Genomic DNA, 21998 nt, shown 5'->3' on the forward strand with positions numbered 1-21998 from the left:
ACCCCTAAAACCTCTAATAAAGATTGGAAGCTTATTCTTTAAGAAAAATTGGAGTCTTAAAAGATACACACCTCTCTAAAGCTCATTGGGTGACTAGCTAGTTTTTATATGTATTTATATAAACCTTTGAAAGAATCCCTCATTAATGATGAAGCTAAGCTAGAGATTTCTTGTTGGATTTTAATCTCATAAGAGATTAAATCCAATGGGTTTGATTGATCAATTACATGAGAAATTGCATCTACACACTTGATTGAAAATCTGTTTTTCTCTTACAAAACTCAGTTTTGAATTTGTCCCACATTGGATAATTATAAGTTTTGTTTTTAGCATTTCAATAGGAGCTGATTTACACTCCTTAGAATTAGTAGAGGAAAGTATGGAGATTTGATACCGCGTAACACGCGCGCACGCATGTGTGCGGTGCAATGAGGCGCACTTTGAAATACTTATATGAAAGATGAAAGATTATATTGAGAAAGTAATTGAGAAATTTAAGCATTTAGGGTTTAAAGAATATAGCACGCCATATGATTCTAGTATAAAGCTAGTAGAAAATACTAGTAGAGCAATTGCACAATTTGAGTATGCTAGTGCAGCAGGAAGCTTGACGTATGCTATGCTTTGTACCAGATCTGATATTGCATTTGCAGTAAGTAAATTTAGTCGGTTTACACGCGGGTGTGGCGTAGGCTTTGGTTTTGGTGCGTTGCTGACCGTTGATCACCGTTGATGAGATCAACGGTCACGATACGATCGAGTGTGATCAAGAGACACAACAGGCGTTACATTTAGTGCCCGTTTGGGAGGGTTTTTGCGCGAAGCTATGTTTAGTAAAAAATCCAGAAATTGAGTTTAGGATAAATCTAGATCAGGTAGCTTCTCCAAAGTGGCTCAGTCGATACAGCTCAATCAATATAGAAGCCCTATCAATTAGGCCATTGATGCTCATTTGGGAGAGCTGAGGCACAGTGGATTCTGACTTTCTGAGTTAGGCTATACACAGACAGCCTTTTAATCTATGTATAGTAAAAAAATAAAAAAAAATCCGAAGAACCCAAACTTTGGCTGTTTGAGAAAGCAGCTTATGCTGTTTTAAAGCTTAGTGCATGAATTGTTAGCATGGGTGTATGGTAAAAGAATAATTACAATCAATTTTCTTTTAATTAAAAAGACAAATTAGGGGCTAAGTGGACCAAACAATAAAAGTCTTTTTTTTTTTTCCAAAATAGACATCAGTCAGGTGATTTTTCAAGCTGTATATAGCCTATCTGGAGCGCCTCAAAACAATTGAACCAGCTTGGTTGAATACTCAGCATAGCCCTTATGATTTAATTGCCCATGGTTACCTATAACAATGATGTGAGATCATACTAACCTTTGTAATTCGGTTTCCTAACTAAATTAAAAAGATACTCCATAAAAGACTTTCGGTCCCAATACGTCATCAACTATGATTAATTTCGCAATTCAGATTACCCCATTAACGGTGAAACTCAATTCTCAAACAAAATAATACAAAAAGTTTCTCCATACGGGTGGTCATTTTCAGATGATGAACGAGTTGGACTACAAGTCAGTCATCTGTGAATGAATCCTTAACTGGTCAATTAAGTTAAAAGTTCTACCTCTTTCCCCTTGCACTTCTTATCCTCCATTTTACTTTTAATAACTTATCATGCATATCTATCTATATCTGTTAGCTCTTGGCTCCTAGCCATGACTGACAACTTGCAGATGAGCTTCTACTAACATGTACTAAAAGATTTCAAGTCCCTTCAGGCAGGCAGATAAAACAAACTAATACTTAACTTAAACTTAAACAGCTTGACCTTTGATGTCATAAACAAAAAAGAAGTTTGTATTATTTACAGTAATAATAAGTTTTCATATGTACAACATGGCTATTTACATTAAAGAATTTGCATGTATATACAGAAAAAAAAAAAACGAAAACATCCTTTCACCATTTATGTCCCCCATTTTGAAAAGAGAGCAAGGCAGGATGCAGGAGCAGAAGACACCAAATGAGGAAATTGGGGCGTGATGCCCTGAGAGACTCTCCCATGTTCGCCACTTTGTTTCCGTTTTCATGCCCTCGTGAATTGCTGTCTCCACAAAAGCTGATCCTTCCAATCTTCCTTTTTCCCCCCCTTCGGTGGGCACTGGGCACCCTCCTAAGCTTCCATTCACAAAACCAGCTGATCTGATAAGCTACTCTCCCCGTTCTTTACTACTTTCTGCTCCTCTTTTTATATATTTTCTTTCATCTAAACAAGATAGTCCTCAAGCTAAATAGTGGTAGTAGCAGCAGCAGAAGCATAGGGCCAATCTGATATCCCTTGATCTCAGTTGTTTTGTAGAGAAGAAAGCCACTGTTCTATATACTTTTTGCCATCTGCAAATAAACCAAGATGCAAGGCATGACTTAGCATCTGCAAATAAAACGGTTGAAGACAAGTCCATAGTTCATGCAGCAGTAAGATTTAGAAACCATTCAGCGGTAATAATAAATAAGCACAGGAAAAAAGAAAATCTCCAAGGATACATTAATCACGAAAATAAGATATGGAAAAAAGGTTCACTAGTGGGGTCAAATAAGGAGCTTCGCTCACGAACCCACCCATTCCTGCCATGTGTAGGGATCTTACGGCCAATCCACACCACATCCATCATAGGAAGCCTATTGGATTGGTAACATGTTCAATCCCAGGATTCACCACCTTAGATTGGTAGTTTTCATAATTAAGTTTGCTGTTCAAAGTTTTAATTTTTGAATATAATTGTTACCTATAAAATTGGCTTATTTTGCATAGAGGATAGGTGTTCTAGGACAATTTTTTCCATGAAGAAAGGAGCTTGGATTCTGCTTTTAAGCTCCACAGTAATTTGCCACATGTAAGATTACTTATTGTTTAGTAGAACTAGTAACCAAGGAACACTTTAGTGTGGGAAGATGATCCCATTTCAAGAGCTACATAAAAGGAATTTGATAAGAAAAAGAATTGTAGAAATGCCACAAATAGCTGGTTGCTAGCCAACCAATCTAGTGGAGCATTGAATGTAGAATTTCGATACAATAGAACTCATCTTTTTCCAAAACAACACCCCCCCCCCTTCTACAACACTAAATACAACAATAGATAAGGGTACAGATCAAAACTAAAATAAGTAGAAAAGCAAAAAGATAGCAACACCTCATAACAATAATGATACAAACCATGGAAGGAATTGAAACTAGGGAATTTAAATGCCGATGACCCAGTAGCTGAGATGGTCACTTGGCATCCCTCCATAATATGGAGGCACAGGATCAAACCCACATATCTGCAGTCTCTCCATGGTAAAGTCAGTGGACTTCACGTGCACCCTGCTCTGACCCTATCCCTTTCCTCCCCAACCAAAAAAAAGGGAGTTAAAATGACTGAAAATAGCTGCAAGGTCCAACAAAAATTTGCAAGAGAAATCATCCATGGATCTCTTAAAAGTACCAATGCCCATGGAAAAAGAACAGTGAGAAAAGAAAGGTTTTTGCCAAATGGTGAATGCCCATGGAAAAGATAGGAACAATGCCCATTTAGCCGACCCCATATAGTTGGGATAAAGCTTAGATGATGATGGTGATTCCTATTTCTATAGTTAAAAGATAGGAACAACAGGACACAGAGAGGGGCCCAAGTACTGGGATCACAGAAAGGATTTTGCAAGTGATGAATGCCCATGGAAAAACCAAAGAAAGAAATAATAAAAGAATCAAGATTTACTTCTACGTTCCTATTTCTATAGCAAAAACATAGAAAACAAGGACACAATAGAAGAACCCAAAAACTGGGATCGCAAGCCAGAGAAAGTGCTAAAAACGAAAACAAAATACAAACAAAGATGATGATGACAAAGGAAGGTGGAATTAAAAAGCATATGAGCTTCTTTTGCCCCTTACTTTGCATGGCCTGTGGATAACTCCGCAAAGATCTGAAGTAATATCAGACTTCAATATGCATTTAGGATGTAAAATTTTGGTTACTGTTGATACCCCCCCCCTCTTAACCATGAAATTTGAACCAACTACAAAGGCTCAAGAATGAACAGTCACCAGAATTGACAGCACAAAGGCCCGCCAAAACAAGAGAACAACTCCAGTGGTTTATTAACCAAATCAAATCCAAATCTAGAATTAATATTTCATGCTCATGCTTTATAAAAAGAAAATAACAAAGCAAGAAATATTTACTCTGTATAAAGCCTCAAAAGTGGAGACAGCAGTGACAACAGGAAAAAGAAAAAATGATTGAAAACTACAGGAGTTGCATCAAACCAAATTAAGAGGGTAAAGAATTAAGGATTCCAAAGTCCAAGCAGAAGGCCTCTTACCAGCAGAATACCCGTTAGAAAGGTTCACCAGAGCACCCAAAATCTGATTCTTTGAATTGTCCACTATCTCCTTACTACGACCACGTCCATAGCAGGGAACAAGGACAGCAAAGCTGCTCTCTGCTTCATCGTCACTCAGGAAATCAGGGGCATGTGGCTCCAACCACCCAATAGACCAGTCTGAATCGTCTGATTCAGATCCCGACAAGCATCCACCATCGGATGGAACCAAAACCACGTCATATTCCCTGTCAATTCTCCGTTCTTCTCGGCTGTGCCATTTCCGTTTAGTCCTCCTCGGTGTGGATGGTATCTTTCCGCCCATAACAGAGGGAAACTTCACCGTATCCGGTTCCCGCATCCCTAAATCCGATGAAGAATTCAAAGAAGAGCCAGAAGATACAGTGGGCTCATGATCCTTCCCACCCCACAACCACCAAGAAAACCGAGTGAAGGCTACAGCCATTTTACGGAGCCAGTGGGGTGCAAAGAAAACAAAAAACTGGCAAAGCTATGAAGCGATTCGGAACGGGAAGCCCGAGAACAAGGATTTATTGAGAAAGAATGTAAATAATTCCAGCTTGTTTGAAGCAAACAAATTAGGTGGAAACAACTAATGAACAAATGGGATGATATAACATATAAATCGAGGCAGGAATAGAGAAGATGGATGGAAAAAACAGAGATGACCGTAGAGCAGCAAAAAACCTGTATTTAGAAAACTCTAAACCCAAAAGCGAAATAATCAAACCATCATAAATGAAACAATAAGAGTTTCTAAGGATTTATCCGATCCCCCAAAAAAACATCGGCCTAAAAAGTCTATAAATCCAACTCGTTAGAACTAATAAAGACCTACCTTTTTTTCTCAAAATAAGCAAACGCAGCTTCACCGTAAAAAGAACCTCAAAAGCTAAAAATATATTGAACAGAACTGAAGGGAAGAAACCAAGGAAGAGCTCAAACACGAATATCCTTCAACAAACCAGGAAAGATATACGAAAACTAGTTCTCTCGATGCTACTGATCAAGACAATCCTAAAATCCTCGGAACGAACTCGTAAAGACAACCCATAAATATAAAAAATCAAAACTTTTGCGTTTCTTCTTAGAAACGGAACCCTTGAGGTCCTCAAATCATTCCCTCCCTAAAAACTGCCCAAATCCAGGTAGCAAAACACTCTACTTCCTCTTTGGCTCGTTCCAAAGAACTTCGAACGAGATGCGAAGATCGAAGCAAAAAATGAATGCTTGAACCCGGCGATGTTCAAGCTGAAACCGGGACTAACGGAGAGTTTCTCCAAGGCGCAATGGTGATCTCGTCCTCGAAATCACCAAACAGTAACATTTATCCGAAAAGTATACAATCACAGAGAGATCGAAAGTCGAAACCCTAGTTTTGCTCCTTCCCCCCTTCCTCTCGCTCTCTGGTTTCTGTTGAACCTGTTCTATCTCTGATCTTTTCTATCAGTTGACAGCTCGTCGACTTGACTAAATATGATTTATAGGCCCTGTTATTTTGGATTTTCATCAAGGCACATCGAACGGCTGAGATCGTTCGTACTCCAGATCTGACATTTGGAACCCTCTGATAGTTCCACGATTCTCCAATACTGGACATTTTATTTCATACGGAATTTATTTATTTGGATTATTGGGAGAAAATAAAAGGAAAAAGAAGGAAATTATATCTGCCACGAGGATTTGCTGACGTGGGGTTACCCGTGCCCAATCATTGCGTGTGTGCGGTGCAAGTAAATGCCACGTGTATAGTACGGTACATCGGCCGTTAGTTTTTGGTTCCCAGAGTTCCTCTTTTTTTTTTTTCCTGGGTGACAATCTTATCTGCCTTCCACTCAGTAAGAACCTGGTGCTCCTTTTGGGTAAATCCTGAGCTTTACAAATCCATCTCATACCGTATATTTAGAATATTGTGCACGGGGCCCAGATTAACGGCAGTTGACAGTTGGCAGTTGGAACCCACTTGAAATAGCTTGATATTACCGTATATTTAAAATTTTTGTATGAGGATTTAATTAACTTATTATATGTGTTTAAAAAGGTAAATTTATTGCGAATTCACATCTCCGCTCCAACGCCCTATAGCATATACCAGCCGTGTATTGAAAACATCTCCCATTGACAATTTTGGGAGATGGTCAAGATGTGCATGTGGGGCGCCCTCTGTGGGGGCACAGATGTGATCTCATTTATTGCTTAATAGAAGGATGGGATTAGTCACGTAACCTCCCTTCGTGATGGCATTTATCGTCAAAACTCCTTTTAAAGAGAGGACAATATTCATTTATATTGCCCTAGTTTTATTATTGTAAATTAGGGAGGACTCGTGCGATGCAGAAATTATATTAAACAAAAGTTAAATAATAGAAATAGATAAGAATGAACAATTGTTTTATAATTTAATTTTAAATAATTAATAATTATTAATATTTTTATATATTATATTTAATATTTTTAAAGATGTCCATCAAACTGAATTCATTTAAGGATGTTCATCTAACTGATGCAATTGACCCAACATGACCCGAGTTGGTTATTTTTTAGTATTTTTGGCTAACTTTGGTTCAGCAATTTTCCAACCCAACCAAATTAGATTAGTTTTGGTTTGGTCATTTGTAAATCAATCAAAATTGAACCAAACCAATTATAAATAAATAAATAAATATAAATATATATATTAATATTTTATATTTCAAATACAATTTTTTATATTGTAAACTTAAAATTCTAAATTATTCTTTCAATAATATCATTATATTTTTTAAATGTAATTTGATTTTTTAAGTTTAAATCTTTTGAACCGACCAATCAAATTGAAAATCAGCCAAAATCGATACGAATGTTTTCAACCCGCCATTGACCCGACAGGTTGAACCATTTGAATTGCCACCCGACCTTGAAAACTGCCCTTTGGTAAAAAACCGTTGACTTGGTAAAAAGCAACCCAACTTGGAGGGTTCAACTATTGACCCATTTGACTCGGTCACTGGGTTATAGGTTGCATACCTAATGCATGTGCAAACTTCCGGAGGCCATAACTTTGCACTCCGATATTTGAATGAGGTGATTTTTTTTTATTTTACGTAACTTTTCAAGATCTATGTCCTAAGGTGTTGTAGGTGCCTTGCCTTGCTATTTTTGCGAAAAGACCCTTTTTTGTCCTTAAATTCAATTTTTAACATTTTTTATAAAATCAAATTAAAATATAAATAAAATATAAAATAATACATATATTATATGTTAAACACAATTATACACTATTTATATATAAAATATGTATTTTCACACATATGTACGTATATACACATAAATATATGTATATAAATATATATTTATTTAAATATATAGTGTAGACGTGGAATGGTCAGACCTGTTTGACCAGGATGGTTGAACCGGTGACCACAATCCATATGCAAAAGCAGGTTGGTCTTCAGGTTGGTTTTTAGGACATTTACCAATACAACTCGAGTTGGTCATTTAGTAACCAATCCCCAACCCGACCAAATCAGTTTGGCTGGCCAAACAATTTGCAACCGATCTAAACCGCCTAGTGAACACTCATAATTTCAATTAAATTGATAGTCCAATCTCTAACAAATAACAATAGTTTAATCTCTAATAATTATTTAAAATTTATAGTAAAAATACAATAAATAACTAATAAAGCTTCGATACCTTTAAGTTATTTAATCTACCTTCACTATTTCAATAATATTTAAATTTTATCAATTATTTATATTTTAAATTCTCATTGTCGAATATTATTAAATCTATTATAATTAATTTTGTGTCTTTGATAAATTTTTAAAGTTATAACATAATTTCACTATTTAATATATTTTGTGTTTTTAAATAATGTTTAAAATATAATTTCATAATAAATTTCATATATTTAAAACATTTAAAAATAAGTTATTTAAAATATTATTTAGTAATTTTTTAAACTATTTATATTATATATTCTTATTAAAAAATATTATTAAATCTATTACAATCATTTTTGTGTTTTGGATAATTTTTTAAAGTTATAAAATGATGTCATTATTTAATCTTTTTTTTTTTGTTTTTGAAATAATATATAAAATATAATTTAGCTATTAATTGTTTGATATTTAAAGTATTTGAGAATTATTTATTTACAATATTATTTAATTATTCAAATAAAACCATTATTTAATTTTTAAAATATTAATTATTTATTAAATGTAATAATCCATAAAATTATAATTTGTACTATCAATACATAATTTCGTTATTAATTTTGTAAAATATAAGATTATTATAAATTCAAATATTATTAAATCTATTATAATTATTTTTCTACTCTTAAGAAAATTTTTAAATTTATTACATAATTTCGTTATTTTAACTATTTAAAATTTAGTTGTGTTAAATATTTTAGTAATATGTAGTATATTTAATTTTTTTGTTATTTAAATTTTAATTCCTTTAAATTTACTATGTAATTTTAAATATTTTGTTATAAAATTATTTAGATATTTTTAGTATGTTGTTATGTAAAATATTTAGTTATTGAAATAATTAAATAGTATTTTATTTTCTAATTTTAATTTTTATTATTTGAATAACTTAAATAATTATTTATCTATATTTTAAATATTTTAGTTATTAAATTGAACAATTCATAAAATTATAATTTATATTGTTATTACATATTTATGGATTTCATAAAAATATAAAATTATTAATAATATGAGTATTATTAAATATATTATAATTACTTTTGTGTTTCTAATAAATATTTTAGAATTATTATATAATTTCATTATAAAATTTAAATAATTATTAAAATTTTTAATTGAAACTTTCTTTAGATAGATATAAATGAAAAGTAGAGGAGAGGATAAATAGGAATTAGAGATCATTTAGGAGATAAATAGGAGTTAGTGATAGAGATAATTTGTTAGAAATTGGGGGATAGTTAGTTTCCAAATAAAAAGGAGAGGAAAAAGGGAGATAAGCCATGCTAAGGTGGCAACTCTATGGGCTTCTAAAGGCAATTTTGATCCCCCTCTAGAATTTCTTCATTAAGGTAATAGAGCAAGGAGAGGCCATCCAGCGGAGCATGTTCTACTTTAATATATACTATCGCACGGGATGGGGCATTTCTACTTGTCCCTCGCCCCCGTGGTCAAGACACTCTACCCCATCCCTGCCCCATCCTCGGTAGTGGGGTGGGTTTGAGACGAGGCATCCATTCCCTATTGGGGATAGGGAATCCCCAAAATTTTCCCACCCTAATGCAACCACCTAAAAATAATCTAATTTGTGGATATTTTACAAATAGGATTATGGAAATTTATCGGTATTTTTTAAATGAAATTGTGGCATCATAGGATTATAAGAATATGAGGAAAATGTAGAGATATTTTAAAAATCAACATTAAATCTATAGATATTTTACTAAGTTACCATCAGGTTTGGGGATTTATACGCAAACCCCGTCCCTGATTTGGAGAAAAACTATTTTTCCCGTCCCCACTCTATCTCTTCACCATCCCTATTTAAAATTCGAGAAAACTTGCCCCATTCGGGTGGGGTAGGGTAGGGCCCTAGTTTTATAGGGAAAATTTCCATCCCTACGATTCTAATAATTTTCTATAACTAATTAACTAATAGTGAATTAAATAACAATATTTTATGATAGTTTTCAAAAATTATTGAAATTGTTGTTGATTAACAAACATGTACAGTGAATTAGTTATTTATAATAACAATAAATTAATATGAATTCATGTAAATTATTTACTTTTAATCCTAAATTATTTACTATTAATCAATATGATGTAATTATAGTAAATTAATGTAATTAGGTTAATTACATTAATTTTAATTAAAAGTAAATCATTTATTGTTAATTAATGTAAAACCAAGAGTGGTTGAAGTCAACCAAGTGGTCTAGACCGGTGTGGATAGATTTAATAATTTTCCTAAATTATTTCATAATTATTTATTAAAATAATAATTTTGGATTTTTAATTAAATAAATATGAAATAATTCCTGATAGATTAATTTCCAATTTTTTAATAATTATTTAGTAGAATAATAATAATGGACTATTATTTAAATAGTTTTGGATAATGTTTTTTTGTAGATTAATTTCCCAATTTTTAATTATTATTTATTTAAAAATTATGGATTATTAGTTAAAGAGTTTCCTTGAATTATTTGATAATTTTAACTATAATTATTCTTTATAAAAATTAGTAAATTATGCTAATTAGTAATATATTTTTGAATAAATAATTGTTGTAAAAATTTAATGAAATTTTATCAAATTAAAATGATTAATGTAAATTACGCTAGACATTAAAAATTTGAACATTTATTAATTAACCAAAGGTTAGTTTTCACTAATGGTTGGTCGGTTTCGAGTGACCAACTCCCTAACCCAACCAAATCAGTTTGGCTAGCCAAACAAACACCAACCAAACTGAATTGCCTAGTTAATACTCCTAATTTCAGCTAAATTAATGGTCTAATCTCTAACAAATAACAATAGTTTAATGTCCAATAATTATTGAAAATTTATAGCAAAAATACACAATTGTTGAAAATATATTTATAATGAAAATACAATAAATAACTAATAAAAAGCTTTAATACCTCTTAGTTATTTAATCTACTTCCACTATTTCAATAATATTTATTTTTTCATTTATTTATATCTCATATTCTTATTAACGTTACTACAAAATTTTGTTATTTACTCTACCTTTTTTGTTTTTAAATAATGTTTAAAATATTATTTAGTACTCAATTTTTTTTATATTGAAAACATTTAAATTTTATTTAAAAATAGTATATAAAACATAAATAATTATTAAAAAATAATATATAAAACATAAAAATACCCTGCCCCACCCCGAACGGAGCAAGTTTCTCGAATCTTAAATAGAGATGGGGAAGAGACTGGGTGGGGATGGGGAAAATATTTTTGCTCCAAGTCAGGGACGGGGAAGAGACGGGGTTTGCATATAATTCCCCAAACCCGATGATAAATTAGTAAGATATCAGTAGATTTAATAGTAACTTTTAAAATATCTCTAAGTTTTTCCTCATGTTCTTATAATCCTAGGATCCCACAATTCCATTTATAATATGCTCCCAATTTGTCATAATTCAATTTCTAAAATACCCAAAATTCCCATTATCCTATTTGTAAAATATCCACAAATTAGATTATTTTTAGGTGATTGCCTTGAGGTTGGGAAAAGTTGGGGATTCTCCATCCAACGAGGAATGGGTGCCTTGCCTCCAACCCGCCTAGCCACCAAGGACGGGGTAGAGTTTATTGACTACAATAGCGAGGGATAGGGAGGGGTGCCACATCCCGTGCATCACATGGGGCCCCGCCATTTACAAATACTTTTGTGCTTTTAATAAATTTTTAAAGTTATAACATAATTTTGCTATTAATATGATATGATTTAGTTATTAATATTATTTAATTATTTAAATAATATCATTATTTAAAATTTTAAAATATTAATTATTTATTAAATTTAATAATCCATGAAATTATAATTTATACTATTATTACATGATTTCATTATTTTAACTATTTAAAATTTAATTATGTTAAATATTTCATTATTTATATATTTAAATAATATATAAAATGTTTAATCTTTTTTTATTTAAATTTTATTTCTTTAAAGTTATTATGTAATTTTAAATATTTTGTTACATAATTATTTAGCTATTTTAATATTTTGTCATTTAAATAATTTTTATTTATGTTTTTAAAATATTATTTAGTTATTAAATTGAATAATCCATAAAATTATAATTTATATTGTTATTATATAATTTCATTATGAATTTCATAAAAATATAAAATTATTAATAATATGAAAATTATTAATTCTATTATATTTTTTTGTATTTTTAATAAATATTTTAAAATTATTAACATAATTTCATTATAATATTTAAATAATTGTTAAATGTTTTAATTCAAACTTTCTTTAGATAGATATAGATGAAAATTTGGGGAGAGGATAAATAGGAATTAGAGATAATTTAGGAGATAAATAAGAATTAGGGAGGGATAAAGATAATTTAGGAGAAAGTGGATAGTTAGTTTCCTAATTAAAAGGAGAGGAAAAAAAGAAGATAAGGCATGTTAGGTGGTAACCCCTAATGGCTAATGCTTTTAGAGAGAATCTTGCACCTCCTCTAGAATTGATAGGTTTAGATAACCAAACTACTGACATGGCAAGGTTTACTTTAATATATAATTATATATAGATATAGATAGATGAAGGTATTTTTATCACGTTGAATGAGCACTTTATCATGCCTACTAGATCTGGTCCCATTTTTATCCTTGGGCCCACGTGTTTCTCCTCGTGGCTCTCTTTTTTGTTGTATATTTTTTTTCACTTGAATTAAATCAATACAGCAACACTCATAGGCTATTTTAGGTGTGAATTCATTTTTACATCGTTGAAAAAGGAAGTTCTGATTCAGTGATTGATAGAAAATGGAACGGGGTTGTTTTTGAATTTTAAGCTGTTGGTTGTCACACTGTAAAAATTCTCCCTTCCGTTGAACCCAAATGGATTCCGAATGTACCCTGATGAAAGGCTTCTGTTAACCAACAATGGACTTGATTTATGATCATAAATTGCAACTCTCAAAGATGCATTGCCCGAAATGGTAATGACTTAGGTTGCGTTTGGAAATAATGCAAATGGAGTGTAAATCCTGGTTCAGGATAAATTTGTACTCTGATTTGCTTTTATCTGTGCTTGACAACATTATATTTATGCATTGACAAGTGATAGATTAATGCATATTTATATTGATAATAATATGTAAAAATACATCAATAAGAAAGAAGTAAATTTGCATTCAAGTGTGTTTTTGATAAAAAAAAAAGCATATGTTTTTATTGGAATTCATATTTGCATCCATTACAGCTAAAAGTCAAAAGATAAATTTGTTAGTGCAAAACTAACCCAATTTTACAATTTATATGAACCTTTTACACTATAAATTTGCATTCACACTTATTTGCATTGTTTCCAACACAGCCTTAAGGAGATACGAAAAATGCAGAGATACCCATGTAAGTGTGAATGAAGGAAGAGATTCCATTGGCTTCACTGGCAGCCTCCATCAGCTTGTTGCTGTTGGAAACAAGTTCAAACTCAATAAAACCCCCACTTTTAGCATCTTGAGGTAAGGGAAGGTAGATGCAAGGTGTGCCATCCCGAATCAGATCATAGAAGAGAGGAGACTGTTGCAGGACAAAGAGAAGAAGGTAGAGGAGACTGTTGGATGGAGAAGAATGTTAAGTTTACATCGATTTTATCTATGTAAACTTTTCATTGATTTTTCGAGAAAAATATTAACATGAATGGACTTTTACACCTTACCAGGTATATTAACACCTCTACCAAATGCCTATAAAATTGGAGCGGGGTGTAAAATTTATCTCGGTTCTCATTTACACCTCAATCAAAACGCAGTCTTAAAGAAAATAATTTCTTTGGCTCTCGTTTGAAGAGCAAAATTATGGCTCCATTTATAAATTGTAATGCAATTTTATTTGCATTAATACAAATATAGGGGATTGCAAATTAAGAGAGCATAACTTTTGATTTTGGCTTGTTTTTATGTTGTATTTTATTTCACATTGTTTAAGATTTTGTTTATTTCATTTTAATTGCAAGCAAACAAATCAAAATAAAATTTAAAACAAAACTAAAAATATAAGTTGCATTCAAGTCGTTTGCACTCTCATGTTTTTTGTAACATTGCAAATGAATTTGCATTGCACTAATGAATTAGGCCTAGGGGTTTTAGTAATGAAAATCTTGTTTGTAAGATCCGCTGGTTTGATTGAAATGCAATTTCATTTACACTGATAAAAAAAACATGAAAATACGTTTATTTTTGCTTTGGTTTGTTTGTAATGTAGATAAAGTAAAACAAACCCTGCAGAAAAATAAAATAATCCCGAATGGTAACCTGATGAACTTTGTGGGATTAAGAAGTGAATCCCTGAAGAACTTGTTGCCTACCAATTCCCTTTGATTCGAGAGTTGCCCCTCTTGGTTTTACATTTTTAGAACATTTCCATAAACACTGACCCCAATCAATTGAGATAAGGCTCCTTTAAGTACAAATATATACAATGTATATACATATAAAATAATACAAACTTAAGGTTTTAAAACCGAATTGGATAATAAACTGGTTAGGGGTTCGATTCCGGTCCAGTTGTTCGAACTGAATAGACGGTCCATTCTGAAAAAAATAAAAAAATTTAAAAAATGACTAAAACTATTGAACGGTTCAAAAGCCCGAATTAGCGATTTACTGATTAAATCAATAGTTTTTAGCAAAATAACGATTCTAGGGTAAAACAGAACCAATCGTTGACCAGTTCCTGATTTTCCAGTATAACCGTCTAGTCCAATCCAGTTTTGAAAATCATGTACAAAATATAAAGTTTTATACTCTATATATTTGCATTTGTATCCCTTCGGGCTTGGGTTGATCGGTACGTGAATAAATCTGCATAAATCTGAAGACTCTCATTAGGTTGAGGACTGATATGTACCCTTGCCTCAAACAAGCGAAGCCACATCGACATAGTGTGTGACCCCACATTTGTGAACATTGCATGTTACTGACGTATAAGGACACACGGTGAATGTTAACGCACGTAGCCCAGATTCCGCAAAGGAAACCGGATCTGCTCCTCACTTATGGCGCCTTACACCTGCCTCACACGCAAATCCTACCGTACATTGAGAACATCTCCCGTACTTATAAGTTATTTTTCACGGGAGATGTTCCCAATGCACAGTGGATGTACATGTGAGGCGCCCAAGTGTGAGGAGTAGATTCCATTCCTCCGCAAAGCTGGGCACCAATTGCCCTCAAACTCCTTGTCCTGTGGTGTGCAGTTCACTCCCTAAAGGGCATGCCGCCCAAGGTAAAAAGATTCTTCTATGTTCTTTGAGAGGTTACATCTCCACCCGGGGCCAGCCCACAACGCCCCACAGTGCATCCCTGCCATGAATTGGAAACATCTACGGATGATATATCAGAATCAATGATTTCATCATCAGGAAATATTCTCAATATACAGCAGAAATGTGCTGTGGGGCGGAGATGTGAACTTGTTCTTTGAAAACTTTTGCTCCTCTGCCCTCTGTTGCTTCTATATTGCTTATCAAATTCGAGTTCAAATCAGCCCCCACAAGACTGTGCCCCACAATGTTTCACAGCACATCCCTGTCATGTATTAGAAATATTTTCAGATAATAGTACCAGAAATGATTATATCATTTAGAAATATTTTCAATACACAGTGAGGATGTGCTGTGGGATCAATCTTGTGGGGGCTGATTTGAAATCATCAAATTCACTTGCTCAGCTATGACGGGCTTAACTCCACCTGCTTGGCCTAGAATGTTCTCTTCCAATGCTTGTCCACTCAGCTTGAACCACATCAGTAAATTAAGGGTTTTGTTTGGTACCATTGTCATTTCCGCCCACAATATTTGGATTGGTCAATACAAATTTGTGAAAGGACTTTTTTTCCACCCCAAGTGTTTTGTATTGATTAATACAATGAAAAGATGTCTCCATCATAAATACTAACGATCAATCCCATGTATATATTTATATATTTTTATGGTGCAAGTAGCTATCTTATATGATGCTACAAGGCAAATTTTTCAAAATTTTGTATTAATATACCTCAAACAATCAAACAACGTGTGAACTAAAAATAGAAATGGTACCAAACACAACGTAGCCACCTAATTTTGTCAACACCATTGGGTGCCACATAAGACATCAGAAGTGAAAACCCCCCAAGTGAATAAGAAAAATTAAAAAAAGTGCTTCCTTCAAAAGTAACTTGCACATAACTGATAATGCAAACAATTAAATTCATATCCGCCCAACAAAACATCCTTATGGTTTGATAAAGCCGAAAAAAAAAACCCTACATGACGCTTAGTTGGAGGCTCAAGCACAAACGATTGAAGCTATAGAGGTATGCAAAGTACAAAACGACAAAAAAATCAAATGAGGATGCTTTGTTCAATACATGGTCATGGTGCATGTATCTTTGTTAAAGAATTCCTTTAATGTTATCATCGTTCAGAGTATTTAAATACAAATTGTCAATGATTCTCTACAATAGGTAAGGCGTATGTGGTCACACTTTGAAACAACATTTAAGGGTTTTTTTATTTGTTTGTTTGTTTATTTTCAATTTCAAGTGCGTAAAAAAGTCTTCCATTAAAATTAGACTTTGTAATTGGATCGGGTACGGCTGGGCTGGTTTTGGGGTCGATAAACATTAGACCCTAATCCTAAATATTCAGGTTGGAATCAGGTTATAGCAGGTGACGAAGGATGATTTGTCCCGACTTAGTAATAGGGGGACATGTGGATACGACCTGACTAATAGATGACAGCTCAGTCCGATATATTAAGACCGCAACAGATCAAACTCGGATAATCAAATTACCTCGGCATGGGTCACCTCAGTACAAGGTTGCATCAGAACCACCTCAGTCCCAAGACACTTCGGGGTTTTACTCCAATTCGGGACTAAAGAGCATCAATTCGGGGATATCGACTCAAACCACTACTCGATGACCCCAGAAACTTCACCATCAGATTCCGAACCTTACGGGATCACACCTTGTAACGGAAAGCCTTATCTTCCTCCCCGCCCAGTTTGGGTGGAATAGATAAGCCTTATCAGTTGGCAACGTTATCTCCCAATTAATGCGGAAACCGATCTCGTCGTAACGAGGATCCCGGAACTACTCCGAAAAACCCGCGAGGACTTCACTATTTAAAGGCTCCAACCCCGAGGGCACAAGGTACGCGTGATTTCTCTGCTCTCTAGCTCTCTATATTCTCAAACTATTTCAGCTCGCAACAAGTAACTTAAGCATCGGAGCGACCTCGCCGGGCTAGTCAACCTGGGTTCTCTGATCGTCTCCTTGCATATCAACCTCGTCCGTCGTCTGACTGGAAGCCAGGTCACCTCCAGCGGGGAGCAGCTAGATCACGCTACGACATTTGGCGCCGTCTGTGGAAAACGTTACAGAAAAGCCTTTTCCACCAATAACAACAGCAATGACATCTTCCAGCAACGCCAGACAAAACAATGAGGCAAACATCTCTGGGGGGCAGTCTCAGATCCCATCTGTTTGCATAGGTCAATTCACCATACCGCTTATTGCTACTGGGGTCCTAACGCTAACCATGCCCCAAGCGACTGCACAAGTGAACGCGCCACTCCTTCCTGTAGTCGGCGCGACATTCGTTGAATCATCTGTGGTTCCCCCTGGAGTCGGGCAATCCCAGCTTGACGACCTGGTGCACTGCGTTCGGGCCATTCAGGTCCAAATGCAACAGGCCCAGTCAGTTCGGCACCTAACCTGCCCAACTCGACCCAGTTAACTCGGCACCTAATCTGCCCCCAGCTCGGCCTGGTCAGCTCGGCATCTAGGTCCTCATCCAGCAAAAGTTCACTTCGGCCTCTGAGTCATCAACCCCTTGGAAGCAGACCAAATGACGAGATACTTAGCACAAAAAATTGATACATCACCAAGTTTTAAAAACCGACCTAGAATTGAAACGTTCTAGCTATCAATTTCTGAATCGATGGTTTGATTGTCCAGTTTGAATGAACGATTCATTTCAACTTATAAATTAAAAAATAAAAGAAACTAAAAATTAATTAAAACAAAAAATGGTCAAACTGTTGAGCGGGTCGAATGAGTTGATGATTCAATCACCCGAATCAGCGGGTTGCTAACTAATTCAATAATTTTTCGCCAAGAAATGGTTTTAGGGTAAAACGGAGCTGCATGCCTAGATAATTCTCATTGCTAACTAATTCAATGAATTTTGGCCAAAAAATAATTTTAGGATAAAACAGAGCTGATTGCCTAAATAATTCTCAGGCTGAACAATCTGATCGTCTAAATCAACGACGATTCAAAAACACTTGATCATACAGGTCAATCATTTAACAACACTATTTGGCTGTTCATTGACCAAGTCAATGATTTTTTTATGAAAAATAGAGGCTTAACCATTCAATTCGTAGAGTTCAACCGTGTAGATCAATATCGGTTTAAAAATGTTGGTATAAGAAGATGTGACCCAACAATGACCTGTGATCCAACCCCATCCAAATCATTTTCGGGTCAGGTCGGGTCATGTCACCTGTAGCCCAAGTCACTATCAGTACATAGGAGACCCTAACTCGTTTTTCGGGTCAGATCGAATTTGCGGATTGGTCCCACTTTTTGTCAAAGTCTGAGTGCGAATCACTTGCCAACAAAATACGTTACATCTTTACCAATAATATTTAACACCGCACATCTCATATACAATAGATTCCACTTTTATAATGGCCCCAGTTTAACAGTTTTATAGCAAGACATACGGTGTTAGATCAAGTTGGTAGAATATTAGAACTTGTTTTATTGGCACTTAGCAGGTGATCCCAACTCTCTCAGTATGAAGCCGGGTTCCAGGAGAGTCGGGGTAGTTAATTGTTAGATGACAATATGACATGAACTACTCTCCATCCTTGGTTAGAAGAAAATAATTAATAACCCCACAGCAACACGGAACGCTTTCTAAAGGCTGAAAGAGAGAGAGAGTATACAAAGTTAGAAACCACAAACGAAACGTGCCCGCCAAGTTCATCATTTGAGGATTTTGAAGGGTTTGACATAAATGACACTAAATGCCCTCAATTGAATGAATGAATGAACAAAGGGACAATTTCAGAGGGGGAAAGGGCTTTATCATTCTCTAGTTGGGGCCCACCTCAATTTTCTCACTTGGTAAACTACACGTCAAATTATTTCTTCGACAAATTAAGAAAAAAAACTGTAGCGACGCCACTGTAAGCTTGCCAGTGAAGCTTGTTCATTGGATGATCTCAGCCTTTGATCAGAATCCGTAAGACCAATGTAATGCAATGCCAGGAGGCAAGGCTAAACAATATATTAATAATTAAATAAAATAGAGACCGATAATTCAAGAACAACCCAGTGACATCAAAGTCCATGACTGTTGCACTGGCCCCTGACCCATGAACAAGTGGCCAAATGGGCTCTCTTACGTGGGTGTATTGCGCACTTGCATTCTTTTTATGATATTTTATTTTATGTATGTGGCTCTCTCTCCCTCCCTCTCCATCTGATGCTTCACAATGAGGTAAGAGAAATGGTCCATGTGGGTCTCATCTCTTCTTTTATGTGTAGGTTGTGTATAATTGCCTCCATTGGACCAAATCCAGTCCAATATTTGACACCCTACTTATGAATGGGTAGAATTTATTATTATTTTATTATTATTGTAAAATAATGGTTATCAAGTTGAAATTCTCATTTTATGCCCTCTTCTCTGATAACATTCCCTTTAATTCTAATTCTATCTCTCTATCTATTATTCCATTAGTATATCAACTATGAAGTGAATACCCCATTGATCTATGTAAAAGGGGGATTTCTTACCTTTTTCTGTCCACCATCAGCACGTGCAATGCACGTGACTTATGAGATTGTAATAGAAATGACTAAGCATGAACAAGGAGTTGCTTTTGTGAGCTCCCTTTTTTATTGAATCATGCCCTAAAGCATTATATCTATATCTGGTGGTTCAACAAGAAAAGAAAAGGAAAATCAACATCAATGATGCCCATTTCACAAAAGGAGATTTTTTTTTTACTCCATCACAGACTCAGGAGAGTCACCAGTAATCCACCCAAACTCCAAAAGCAATACGTTGCCCACTTGCTTTGCCCAATTAGATTTGTCTCAGTGAACGTCTCGTCTCCACTTAGGTTAGGGGCATTTCCCTGTGCCCTAGACCACCGAAAGATGAAAAGTTGATTTACAAATCTTCTTTATTGTCTCCCTTTACCTCTTTCAACTTTGGGTTAATGGAAGGGACCCCGGATCTAATCTATTATCCACAAAACACTACAGTGGCTTATTGAGAATATATTTTGTACTTGTATGTTGTTTAAGGTTCAAAATATTGATATGTATCGGGTTGTATTGATTGATATAAATTGTATTGGGAGCTTCTTGATATGTCTTTATAGGGGGTGTTTCGGGGTTTTGACCAATTCAGAGGGTGGGCAGGTTTTAAATCGGTCTCTTTGAACTAAATTCGAAAAAAATAAAAAATAAAAAAAGAATTACAATACTGCCCGACACACAACTGACATATCGATATTTTGAACCTTGATGTTGTCATTCATGAGAGATGTTTCCCATGTGTGATTATAGTATCTTGTGGATAGGGGTATTCAAGGTTTGGTCATCATGGGCCTTCTTATATAAATCAATCAGTTTTTTAGTTTTTAGAAACTGTGAACCGAAACCAATTGATCAGTTTGGCTTTTACTGGTTTGATTCTTTGATTTTTTGGTTTTATATTTATAATATACTATAAATAAATATATAAATATATAATGCATATATATTTTATATGTAAAATATAGATAATGCATAACATATGAAAAATGTATATAATATATATAAAATATATACTAGTTGGTTTAATTTTGTTTTTCGGTTTTTATAAGCACCACTAGGTACATAAAGCATTTTACTAGTAGTAGTTCAGGATTTACTATAGTATTTATATATTGTCGTTCATGCCAACTGACGGGTGGGGCTCAATTGGTATGTTAGTTGATTCTTTCCGGTACAGACATGGATTCCATTCCCGTAATTAATTGGAGAGGGGATTTATTAGGTGATGAATATCACCAAATATCCAAAAAAAAAAAAAAAAAAGAGAATATATTATTATTCATGGCTGTAGCGTCTGACTAATGCAAGTAATACAGTGATCTCACTCACGCTCACTGGGCATCAATCATCACTCTTGGACCCAAACTGGAAAAGAACACAATTATTTTGTCCAAGTTTTAAGCAAGAATTGATGAACAGGAATCTGCTTATTTATGACTTAACGAGAGCTCTCTGACAAAATCATCATTCTAAAACAAAAAAGCTTAATTCAATAAGTAACCAACTTTGTCTAGACTCCAGAGTGCCAAACATGGCCATAGTTGTTCTTGATTTGTTTAACATCCACACATTCATCCGAGAACTTTGGCTGTTTGGCTGCTACTTTGGGCCCAGTCTGTTGCAATGGTCAGTTTTCTTATATTTATATTACATGTACTTGTGAAGAAGTGTTCTCGTCTTCACCAATCAATTTCAGTGTTTGATTCTCACTTGATTACTGGCGTGGTCATTTTCTCAGACATCTTTCATGGGTTTTTGGAAATATTAGTTATCAAAATATCTGAACCACTATAACTTTTCAATAAATAATCCAATCTTTTAGTTTTAAGATGAGACTGATACATGGAATATGAACAAACTGTTTGAATTTAAATTGCAGTAGAGGGTTGGACATGGGTATGCAAATCTCACCTGTTTCACAATTAAACAAGACTGGGGCCCACAATTTGCCACATAAGCAAAGGATTGGGACCCACCCCAGAGATTAACTAGGGTCAAAATACCAGCTTTCATCATGATGCAAGTGA

The 21998-nt window shown here is 34.2% G+C and overlaps 1 protein-coding gene across 1 annotated transcript; it reads right to left on the reverse strand.

Moving 5' to 3' along the window:
* Nucleotides 1-1833: 1833 nt before the first annotated feature.
* Nucleotides 1834-5847, reverse strand: LOC148876597 (uncharacterized). Its single transcript, XM_088971858.1, has 2 exons — nt 4372-5847; nt 1834-2398 (listed from the first exon to the last, which is right to left on the reverse strand). Exons 1-2 carry the CDS (start codon nt 4835-4837, stop codon nt 2349-2351), a joined length of 516 nt encoding a protein of 171 aa, XP_088827984.1. The 5' UTR covers nt 4838-5847; the 3' UTR covers nt 1834-2348.
* Nucleotides 5848-21998: the final 16151 nt, after the last annotated feature.

The sequence above is a fragment of the Nelumbo lutea genome, chromosome 1 (genome assembly GCF_056320005.1).
Source record: "Nelumbo lutea isolate HS-2025 chromosome 1, American lotus-T2T, whole genome shotgun sequence".
NCBI classification, from domain to species: Eukaryota; Viridiplantae; Streptophyta; class Magnoliopsida; order Proteales; family Nelumbonaceae; genus Nelumbo; species Nelumbo lutea.